The following is a 12324-nucleotide window of genomic DNA, read 5'->3' on the forward strand; positions in this document are numbered from 1 at the left end:
AATGGGAAATTTCAATTGACAAAAGTCGAAAATCTAAATAAGATGCTTTAGATACATACATGTCACACGAGCATCAGTCAAATGTTAATAATTTATGAAGTTCAGTGTTCCCTTTGTTTAACTTGTTACTGAGATATTTTCAGAATTTCATTTTTTCCATTGTCTTATTGCTTGAAGTGTTTATTTCAGGAATTTAAAAGTATATCTTTCAGACAAACTTCCAGTTTCTGGTGTTTATGTTTTATTTTATGAGGCAATATATATACATGTATAGAATTTTAGTTTAATTGTTGTAGTTTTCTGTTTTTACTTTTTTAAGTTATCCATGCATCAAGATGGACTCCAACTCTACTAAGCTTACGCAACACAATGAATCCTGTTTACCACAAAAAATTCATGAATGTAAAATCTGCGTTCCCAATAGGAGTGGCAAGGGGGCGGTTGGGTGAATTTGGGACAACCTCACCAACTTTACGACAAACCTATCTCCTGTCTCACCCCATCCCACACTACTATAAAATTCGTGGAGATGGGTCTGACCCGATAAATCCTAATTATTTTTTTTTTTTATACATAAGGAAAAAAATGAGAGACCAATGGTGAAAGGCGATGCAGCGAGCGAGGATGGCTAGGCCAGAGACAGCAAAGGCAAGGAAGCAAGGCGAGCTAAGAGAAAAAAGGCTAAGAAAGTTGGGGGTGTTGTCAAGAGGAAGAGAAGAGGGACCGAGAGAGTTGAGGAGAAACTTTCCTGCCTGCTAATGGGGACAGGGAAGGAAGGGTAGGGAATCAGGGATTAGGTAAATTACTCATTAATAATTTACATACAACTTTTTTTAAAAAAAAACCTTAATCGCTTCGAATTCGAGATGTATTAATTTTTAGGATCTATTATCTGCTTCGATTTCTAATTTTTGAATCCGAATCCGTCCCATAAAAAATGAGCCCCATTAAAGCAAAAATTTGCGAGTTCGAATTTTATTAGCAGTGCCAATCCCAAAACCTTATTCGGTAGTTTTCAGATCCAAATTGATCAAAATAATAATTTGGTCCAACAAGTACTAAATAATATAACTATATATGCCCATTGAATTAACTGAAAACTTGGTGAAAAGATGGGCTTGTGTAGGATGACGAAATCCACTCGTTCCATGCATAACAACATTATTTTTTTCCTACAAAGAAATAATATATCAAAAAAGTAAACTTATGTATAATTTCTTAACTACTCCAATATTATGTAACTTTTAAATGACAGTTTATAGGTGGCATTGATTATCATGAGCAATATGGATATGTTTTCTCATCAAATTAGAGTAATGTGCAAGACATGGGTGCAAAGGTCTTCCACAGCTGATTCAGATTTTGGTGGATTACTTTCACACTTGGAGTGCATGTAGTTTGGTTGCCTCATAAATGGTTACATTACACTAATCATGCAAATAATCAACAAAATACACTTATTAAAAATAGTGCCTACCCACACTATACCTGCACAGTACTGCATATTATGAAGTCTGGCACTATAAAAGTGATGATTCAATTGTTATCTTTCTCATGATTGCTTTCCATGTTCACTCTCTGTACCAATGGCTGCTACATATATTGAAAGTTATTAATGAATAGGGATAATTATATTTATAGCCTCTCAACTATTGCTTTTTTATATAAATTATTTCTATTTTTTAAAAAAATTAAATAAATTATCCATAGTAGTTTTTAAAACCAAAAAATACCCCCTGTTGACTAGGTCAACTTTTAAAAAAATTGTCTTAGAGGCGTTTCTGTAATTATCAAAAGGTGGAAGGGATGTCAAAGTAATTTTTTTTATTAAAATATATTTTTAATAAAAAAATTAGTTTATTTTATTAATTATAATTAAAATTTATATAAAATACATAAATTAGTTTTAATTTTTATTTTAGTAAAACTTGGTTATAAATAAAAATAGAGGATAACTAATCTTTTAATTTTAATAATTTCAAATAGTTTATATAAGTGTGGTAATTTTTTAATTCAAATTTATAATCCATTAACTAATTTTATTTGTATATTAATTTAACACTTTAATTATTACAAGGTGCATTTTATAATGAGATTCAATAAAAAAAGTTAATAAAATAATTTAAATTTAAATTTAAAAATGGTATAAATAATTAAAAAATAAATATGGGGTCATATTACATAAATATTACTTTGCTACCCTTGCTGTCTTATGATAATTACATAAATATCCTTAAGATCAATTCTGTCCTTGAAAAATTATTTTAAAAGTTGACCTAGTTAACAGGAATATTTTTGGATTTTAAATACTCTCATGGGTGGTTTTTATAATTTTTCAAAATATAGCGATAGTTTATGTAAAAAGACAATAAGTAAGGGGTATGAATTTAATTATCTCTAATAAATATTGTAAAAATCAAAGATAATTAATTGTAATTTAATCGGGTATTTGCAAGTCATATGAAATTTTCTCGTCAAATTGGTCGAAAAATAATTAAATTGTCAAAATTTTAAAATTACATAACTAAGTTGTGAAATCAATCCGTAAACAATAAAAAAAATATAACCCCTTGAATTATAGCAATAAAATTACATATTCCTCTATGGATCACCTAAAAAAACCTTAATTCCACAGTAGTTAACAGTATGCATGCTGCAGCAAGAATAAATAGAGTGCTTCTCCATCGCAGAATGAGTATAAATAGTTTGATCAGAATGGAAGTTCTGATCTGCATGATCCTTCTACTTTCCGTTGACGTCAAGAGTACTCTAGTGAAAAGCCAACGGCCACTTAAAGTCATCGCCGGTGGTGGCGCGGCAGCTGCTGTATCAGTACAAGTTACTCTGCCACCAGTCGCCTCCCCCTTACAAAACCAGCTGATTTTCGCTGATCAAAGGCTGGAAATAGTGTATCCCGTCATTCAGAGATTCAAGAATCTCATAACCTCTGATCCCTTAAACATAACTTCCTCATGGATCGGCACAGATATATGCAAATACAAGGGTTTTTACTGCGAAAGCCCCCCTGACAACAAATCAGCCATTGCCCTTGCTTCCATTGATTTCAACGGCTTCCAGTTATCTTCACCAACCCTCGTCGGGTTCCTGGATCTGCTCCCTGATTTAGCCCTCTTCCACGCTAACTCCAACAACTTCGCCGGTACAATTCCTGGAAACATCGTCAAGCTCCCTTATCTATACGAGCTGGATATCAGCAACAACAGGTTCTCAGGGCCCTTTCCCACTGCAATCTTAGCCATGGAAGGCCTGTCATTCCTGGACATACGCTACAACTTCTTCTCCGGCTCCGTCCCCCCAGAACTATTCGCCAAGGACCTCGACGCCCTCTTTCTCAACAACAACAATTTCATGACCAGGTTGCCTGACGACATAGGAGCAACTCATGTCGAGTATCTCACCTTAGCCAACAACAAATTCTTCGGGCCGATACCACGTGGCATTGCCAAGGCCCTGTCGGGTTTATCAGAGATCTTGCTGCTCGACAACATGCTAAGCGGCTGCCTGCCATACGAACTGGGACTCCTGAAAGAAGCGGTGGTTTTTGACGCCGGGAACAATAACCTGACGGGGCCATTGCCATTTTCCTTGGGGTGTTTGGAAAAGCTGGAGGTTCTCAACTTCGCTGGCAACCTGCTGTACGGATCTGTCCCGGATGTGCTGTGCGGGCTAAGAAATCTAATGAATTTATCTCTGTCGGATAACTATCTTACGCAGGCTGGCCCTTCCTGTATGAGGTTGATCAAGAATGGGGTGCTTGATGTGAGGAAAAATTGCATTCCAGGGCAGCCATTTCAGAGATCAGTGGCTGAATGCGCAGCGTTCTTTGCGCGTCCAAGGAATTGTCCATACATGGATACGTATTCACAGGTTCCCTGTTGGCTTCCGACTTTCGGTGCATCAGGTCCTGAACTGGCTCCTTCACCTTCCTAATCACTCCATGGAGATGATCATAGTCGAATTTCAATTGTGAAATTACAATTGAATTTCCATTAAAAAAGACAAGAACTGTGTGTGAGTTATATCTTGATGTGGTTAAATCATCAGCGTGAATTTCTGTTTTATTTACTAATAATCTTCTAGAGCTAGGCTAAATTATAAAATGTGGAAATAGTACTATGATTGATTACCAATGTGAAGAAAGCAAGGAGTGAATTATTACAGCTGAGATAGTGCTGAAATTCAATAATATGGGCTGTGAAACATGAAATATGTGTAGAGGGCCCTTGTAAGAATGATTGTAGTTTCTCACGCTTTTTCTAGTGGTTGACGCCTAACTCCATTAAAGTTAATGGGATGAGAAAATTGAAGAGTTTGTGATTTATTCAGGGAAAGATCTATAATATGCACCAATCACTGAATTCATCCGAGGATAAATTTATCAATCATTATGAGTAGCCACTTAGCTCAATTTAGTATAGTTTCTGGTTGGAATTGGGGTGAGAGTGGCCAATCACGACTATTGCTATTATGCTTGAGTGAGATTTTTTTTTTTTTTTCTTTGGGCCAATCAATGTTTCTAGAGGAAAATTTTATTTTGTATTTAACCATGCAATTCAATAAAATATGTAATAATGTCCTTTCAAAAGGGCTGATTTAAAAAAAAAAAAAAAGGAAAAAAAGAGAGAAAGAGAGATTACAAGAGTTTAAGGAAATGCAAAATCCAAAAACACTTAAAAGGCACATAATATCCTAGGAAGCCCAATTCTAATAAAGATCCAAGGTGATCCCGGAAAGCTCAATACGAATAGAGCTCCCATGGAGTTTAGGAAGTAAATTAATCAAAAAGCCTAAATAGTTTATATCTAATGAGACCCAAATCCAAAACGGCCCCATAGACTCACAAAAAAACCTTAGAGGCTTGGAATCCCAATCAAAAAAGAAACTTATGTCACGTGGCGGGGTGGTCTAACTGGGATCCACGTAGCCCACAAAATCAAATAAGGATCATTTGTCTCAACTTGAAATCCGATTGAGGAAAGGTATCTACTCAACTAATTTGCTAAAAATCCTGAAGGACATTCTTTTTTTCGGTAATGGTAAATACCTGAAGGACATTCTTAACAGTAGAAGATACCACTATCTGCTGTGGACTCAAACCACCCTCGAGAATCGCTGGTCTCCAACTATTAAAAGATAACCCTCCATCAAATCCTAGGAACCCTCTACTGAGAGTAACCTATAAATTGAGAGTTTCCCAAACAAAAAAACCCCAACTTTAGTTAGAATTATGATTTTAATTTCCTACTTGGAGTTTCACCCTTTAAACTTCAATTTGATTCTCTCTTTTCTACATAAGAAACATGTAATTTCACTCTAGGGGTGTCAATGGGTAGGGTAAGACAATACTCAAACCCATAACATAATTCAAAGACCTAGATCCAAACTCATTGAATATTTTGTAAACCCAAGCCTAAACCTAGACCCATAAAAAAAATATAGAATTGGTTTGGGTAGAGACTCTACCCATCAATACCCAATTGGTCTGTGTACCAAAAAAAGAAAATATTTTTTTTTTATTCAATTGATTATAATTATTTATCATTTGATCTACTAGGGGCATGTAATTTTTGGTTAACCGAACGAAAATCGACTAAATAAAACATTCGATTCGATTTTGGTTATTTTTTTAGATTTCAATTACTCAATTCGTTTTTAATTTTTTATGCAGATAAACTGAACTTAATCGAATAATGAATTTAAAATATATATAAATATAATCAAAATATAATAAGAATAATATATAAATATTAAGTATCTCAGTATAAGTATTTATAATAAAAAATAATAATTTTTTATTTAATACATACTTAACTATTGATAATTTATTACAAATATATTAATATTATAATTTTTTATTATTTTTTATTAATTCGGTACCAAAACCGAACAAAATTGAAATAAGTTCAAGTTTTATTGAACCAAATCAAATATTTCGGTTCGGTATTCAATCCGCCATTTTGGCATATCGAAATTTGAATTAACCAAACTTTCAATTCGTTCAGTTAACTGAATTGAATACCTTAAGATTTACATTCAAGTGAACAAATCTAAAAAATTTAAGATACTATAACATTATTTATTATTTAATACTTTAATCAAGTACATCTTTTAAATAATTAAATTATGAAAAAAATAAAAAAATAAATTAATTAGTATGATTTATAGGGGGAAAAAAACTGGGTTTGGATCTAACCCTATCCAAAAACTAGTTCTTGATCAGATAAGACCCATGGGTATTCAGTTTGATATAATGGAATGGATAGGATTTGGGTATAAAATAATTTTTTGAATTTTTTTTTTTTTTTCATCCAGGCCTATTTCACTCCCAAATTCGCCAGTCTATACTCTCTTAAATACTTTTACTTTATCTCATTACTTTACACTCAGATTGGACTCAAGTACTGTTTTTTGTTTGTATCACATAAGAAAATATTATTATATTTAGCACGTAATGAACAGGATATGCCAAATCAAGTTCAGTAAAAATTGTTTCACCTCTTCTAAAATGTGGTGTGCAACAATTGATAATGTAATTACTATTAACATCACGAATATTGTGCTTAAAATTTTTACTAAGAATAAAATTGGTTAAAAAAAAAAAAAAACCAATTGAGAAGACAGCTTAAAAATTAGGGAATCCGGGCTCAAATTGTAGAAAATGAACCAAAGCATTTTGGGCCAGATTGAGAACAATATAAATGCTTGGTCCCCACTTCATACTGAGCTGCCACTTGGTCTGACTTATAGTGCAAAAGCAACCCAATATGGACAAGAACCACAACTCACAAGGCCTTAGCCCTAATAATCATTGCTTATAGTTTCTTTTTTCCCACGTATGAGTGAAGCCCATAAACTTAGAAAAATTTTATCATGTTTGATCAAATTTGAACTAATCACATGATAAATATAATTATATGTTTGAAATAAGTTTTTTTTAAAAAAATATTTTATATTATTTTCAACATTTAATTATTTCATAATTTTCACTAATGACTGTTGATATTCATTTTATGACCCGCTTATGGTGATTTATAATCAAATTTATTCTCAATTTGTAATATATTTTAATAGGTCAATATTCTACATAATTTTTCATCTATATAAAGAGGTCATTTGAGGTGATCTGTAAGAAAGAAGTTGATAATTATTTTATACTCCCGCAAGTATTTTTGAGTCTTGGCAACGTGACTATGGACCGATTCCTAGTTTCTTTGTGGTTGTGCAATATGATGAGATACTACTGAGAGTTTATAGAGTTTTATCATGGAGTCATGGTCAGCCATTAAAATCTGCATGTAAGGAGGTAATAATTACTTTAGAACAGCGACAAGTGTCGGGACTCCCCATCAATTCAGCTTTTTAAATTTCTAAGTTAATTTTATTTATTTCTTTACTTAATGTAATTGTGATGAAATATATAATGATCTTTTATATATGAAGTTATTTTAAGATATGATTATAAACACAAATCACACAATATTCACAACATTATAATTAACTTGATATACAATCTAAAAAAAATAAAAAATTATATTACAAATATAATTATATGATTAGTTTGATTCAATTAAATTTAATTTGAATAAAAATTCTTTATGAAATCAAATTCTCAAGTAAGAATGACATAAACCGAAATTCTAACAGTCGTCTAAAGGAGAAATTAGGAAAGAAACATCGATCCTTTAAAATTACGACATATATGGAAAATCCCGTTAATCAATCCTCCGTTTGCTCATTTAATCCTATCTTACCTTAAAATACAAACTTGGAAAGAGAAAACTTTCTCTAAGAAATGCGAAGTATAATAATCATATTAGCCGGCCGTAGACTTCTGGAAATATTAAATTTCATTGAAAATAGATAAAAATACCATATTAAAAATCACATTAGCGGGCTGTTGACTTCTTGAAATATTAAAACTTCATTCAGAAAAAAAAATAGATTAAATCACCATCTTAAGAAAATGAGATGAATTAATCTTGTTTAAAGAAATTCCTAAAACAAGAATAAGAATTATTTAATCAAGTCAATGGGAGGCAATAAGCATATTTTTAGAATCTTCCAGGGGCATATTAGTCCTAAACTTAGCAAATTAATATGGCTATTGTTTTAATTTTTATTTTTTATAGCAGCAATGATTATATAATTACATTATTATTTTAATAAATTTAGCAATTGAGCAAATATATCAATTTAATTAAATATTGTATAATAAACCCACACCAAATAAAACTGGTTAAAATAGGATTGACTTAAATTTGTGGGACGGGTTGCGGTTGCAGGCCATTATTCGTCTAAGTAATAAAAGAAATGGCACCACAATACAGCAGAAGCTTCCTAATTTGACTTTAGTTTATATACATTTTTCTAATTAGCCCTATTATTATATTTTTCCGCTACTTTCCGTTGAAAATTAAGTACAAATCTGCTGAATTATTATTTCTAATGATGGCACCTATACATTAATTCTATTCTAAAATTGAATGTTCAAACCTTATTAGTTGTTCTTCAGTTTACATTTAAAAACCCACAAAAAATTAATAAAGAAACGTGACTTTTTTCTGTTTTATTTTTTATTACTCCACTTCTCTATAATAAATCAATCACAATTTATTAAAGAAAAAAATATAGAACATTGATGAAATATATGGTAAGACAAAACTATATATACACTTTTTATCATTAAGCATTGGGGTTAATTACGCCATCCTCCCCGGAATTTTTAATTTAATTATATGTAAATATCATGTGGTTTGAAAAGTTATATTTAGTACTTTCATTATTTATTTTTATCCGACAAATAGATTCATTCATTAGAAAAATTAATGGAATTTGCAGACATAAGCAAATATTTGAATGAAAATCCATATTTATCCTCAATTGATTAATTAGTACAGACTTATTGCAGACGAAATAAAAAATCTTTCTTTTTGTCAAGTTGTCTTATACATCTCCGCATGTTAATATATGTGAGGAGGTATATCTTCACTCTTATGAGGGTAGTGTAGTCATAAAAGATTTATTTTTTAAAATAAGTCATTAATAAGTCAATTAAGGTTAAATATAAATTCCATTCAACTTTTTTACTAATATAAACAAATTTAGTAAAATTTTATCAATAAATAAATCAGTTTAAAACATAAAAAATACTATATATAATTTTCCAAATGAATAGTAATTTCTATATCTTTATCCCTATCATTAATGCAGCTTTTTGGGTGCAATTTTGTATAAATTTAAAACTACAAATAAAATAAGGTCCATAAATATACATGTGCTAAAACAAACATTCCCCAACCAATGAATGATGTAGGGGTTTTGCAGTCATTTAAATATAATTTTTCTTTCTTTCCACAACAAAATTGCAATACTATAATTTGGGCACATCAATTTCAAAAGAGAGGAAGATAACTTCATCGCAGTCGTAGGGTTTGCGGCAATAGTATAAGGTTTTATTATGTTTATATCCATGGGATTAATCTATTTAGCAAGAAATCTTTTTCTTGTACTCGAACCTCATTGGGATAAATGTATTTTTTATTTTCAAATATAATTATTAATATAATTTTGGTCCTTAAATAATTTAAAATTGTAATTTTGATTTTCAAACTTTAACTTTGTTTTGTACATTTGGTCTTTCCATTAAACGCAAGGGAAATTCCATTTAAAGTGGAAAAAATTACTATTTTTCTCCCATTTTGTGGTGTTTTTTCAAGTTATAATCTAATTCATCTATTTTTTTTATATTTTTTCAAACTTCAAAAGAGAATAAACTAAAAAAAATAAGTTTAAACAATAAATTTTCTAAAATTTATTGCTCAATCCTATTATTGACATGTTTTTGTTAAGATTATTTAGAAAATTTGTTCCTTAAATTTATTTTTTTTAATTATTCTCTTTTGAAATTTTAAAAAAAATAGAAAAATTGATGCATTAGATTAAAACTTGAAAAACGCCACAAAATGGGAGGAAAATAGCAATTTTTTCCACTTTCAATGAAAATTTTGTTAAATTTAATTGAAGGACTAAAAGTATTTAGAAAAATTAAAGTTTGATGACCAAAATTATAATCTTAAATTATTTTAGAACCAAAATCGCATTAATGACGAAAAATAGATTTATCCCGAACCTCATTATATATAAAATTCATTTGGAAGCAAGACAAGCACAAATAGAAGCAAAAATGGCATAGGATACCACTAAAAAGAGGCATTGCCAAATTTTGACCACATTAGAAATTTATAAATAAAAAAGAAAGAAAAATATCATCTTCCTCACCCTTGGCCCCATGTGAGACAGCTGCAACATCTACTGGACTTTACACTATAATAATAATGTGGAGGGTCATAACTAAATTAAACTATATACACAACAAGCAACCAACCAATATTAATCTTTCCCAATTTAAAATTATTAGATAGAGGAAAAAAATGAGAATAAAATAAAAGTATATATATATATATATATATATATAGTGTGTGTGTGTGATATTGCAGTGCAGTGTGATGAAACAACACACAATCTAGTTCCTTGTGATTTTAGAGTTGGGATATCCTGCATCCATCCCCCACTTCCTCCCACCTGCGCCTTTTGCGCTGAGTGGCGTCAACCCTACATCTCCACAAACTCATCCAACCCAACATCCCTTGTCCTTTTTATCATCTCAATTATCTATCCTTATTTGTAAATAGTCATATACATACTATAATCGTGTGGTCATGCCTGCGGTGGAGTGGAATCCGTCGTCCAGTTTGTGTGCGTGTGTTTTCCACGCTCGATTGTTAGAATTACAATTAGTTTATTTAAAAAGGTGTTTGGTTGAATTTATTGAAAAATTATATACTCATATAAGATATTTTTAATGTTTATAGTAAGATGGTAAATTTTATTTCAAAAATAAAATTTTGAAGTATTTAAATAAAATAAAGCTTTGAAATTTATAAGATGTTAGAAGTTCTATAATAAAGATAATTAGAATCGAAGGAGCTATTAAAGTCTAATTTAGAGGTTGTTTGATTGAGCTTATAAGCTTTTTGGAACATATTTATAAGTGTTTGAGAGTTTATAAACTCTTAAAAATTGTTTGGTAAATTCTTTCTAATGAGTTTAAAATAAGATGTTCATTTAAAAAAGTCAATTTTTCGCCCATTTCTTTTTAAAATTTCTTATAATCTCTTTAATCTAATTAACATCCAATAAATAAAAATACGCTCGTAATTTTGTTAGTATTTTGCTATTACTGTTCATATGTTTAACGTTAAGCAAAATTATTTATTTATATGATTTTGAATTATAATACATTTATGGATTTTTCGATCATCATTATAATATAGAGAACTTAATGCCAAACACTCTAAACCTTATAAGTTTTGATACACTTTAATAACTTATTTTTAATTAAATAAAATTCAATATCTTTAAACTTTTAAGACATCTTATAAGATATATGAGTTTATAAGATGTTTAAAATAAATTTAACTAAACACTTAAAAACTCCGTATTTTTTTCAGCTTATAAACTCTAATTTCTTACTCATTATAATATATGTATATATACATATCAAATGCAACATCTCATAATTTTTTTAACATCTTATAAAATATTTAAAGAATTTATAAATCTATCTAGACATCATTTAAATCAATTTTCTCAAAAATCAATTAAAAGAAATCAAGATCTAATTTGTTGTAATTCAAATTGCTACGTGTGTCATATACACACACATAATTACATATAAAGAATATATATATATATATATAGAGAGAGAGAGAGAGAGTTGAGGTGGGGGATGAACCATGACCAACTCCGACAATCAAAACTTAATGCATAGTATTAAATAACATTAATCTCCCAAGAAAGTCCAATTCAAATTTCATCATCACTCCAAAATAATGGTCCAATTTGTCAACCGTCCCGTCCCATACACGTCACGTTCCCATTAAACAACACCCCATTTCTTTACTCTTTTTCTCCCATTGACTAACTATTTTTAAAACATTTTCATTGGAACAAGTAAAAGTTGGCATTTATGCTAAACAACCCACTAAACTTTAACAAATGCAACACAATGAGATTCTTCATCATCAACACCAACAACAATTTATATGTTTTCCATACATTAACACGGGTGGTAGTGGCATATTCCATACTTTATTTTTATTTATAAGTATTCTATAATAAGTTTTTTAAAATTAAATACAGATGTAACATTATGATGTATTTACAGCCAACATCGTAAAATTTAGAGATCATCTTGTATTTTTTTCAATCAAATTTAATTATCAAGGATTTGATTATTGATAG

At 30.1% G+C, this 12324-nt stretch overlaps 1 protein-coding gene across 1 annotated transcript; it reads left to right on the forward strand.

Annotated features, from left to right (window-relative positions):
• Positions 2541-4181, forward strand: LOC105159282 (uncharacterized protein At4g06744). Its single transcript, XM_011076293.2, has one exon. It carries the CDS (start codon positions 2647-2649, stop codon positions 3949-3951), a length of 1305 nt encoding a protein of 434 aa, XP_011074595.2. The 5' UTR covers positions 2541-2646; the 3' UTR covers positions 3952-4181.

Source organism: Sesamum indicum, linkage group LG3, assembly GCF_000512975.1.
Source record: "Sesamum indicum cultivar Zhongzhi No. 13 linkage group LG3, S_indicum_v1.0, whole genome shotgun sequence".
NCBI lineage: Eukaryota > Viridiplantae > Streptophyta > Magnoliopsida > Lamiales > Pedaliaceae > Sesamum > Sesamum indicum.

Bases quoted from the DNA above. Each gene is read 5' to 3' on its own strand.
- LOC105159282 (XM_011076293.2), top strand. From the start codon at position 2,647: ATGCATGCTGCAGCAAGAATAAATAGAGTGCTTCTCCATCGCAGAATG.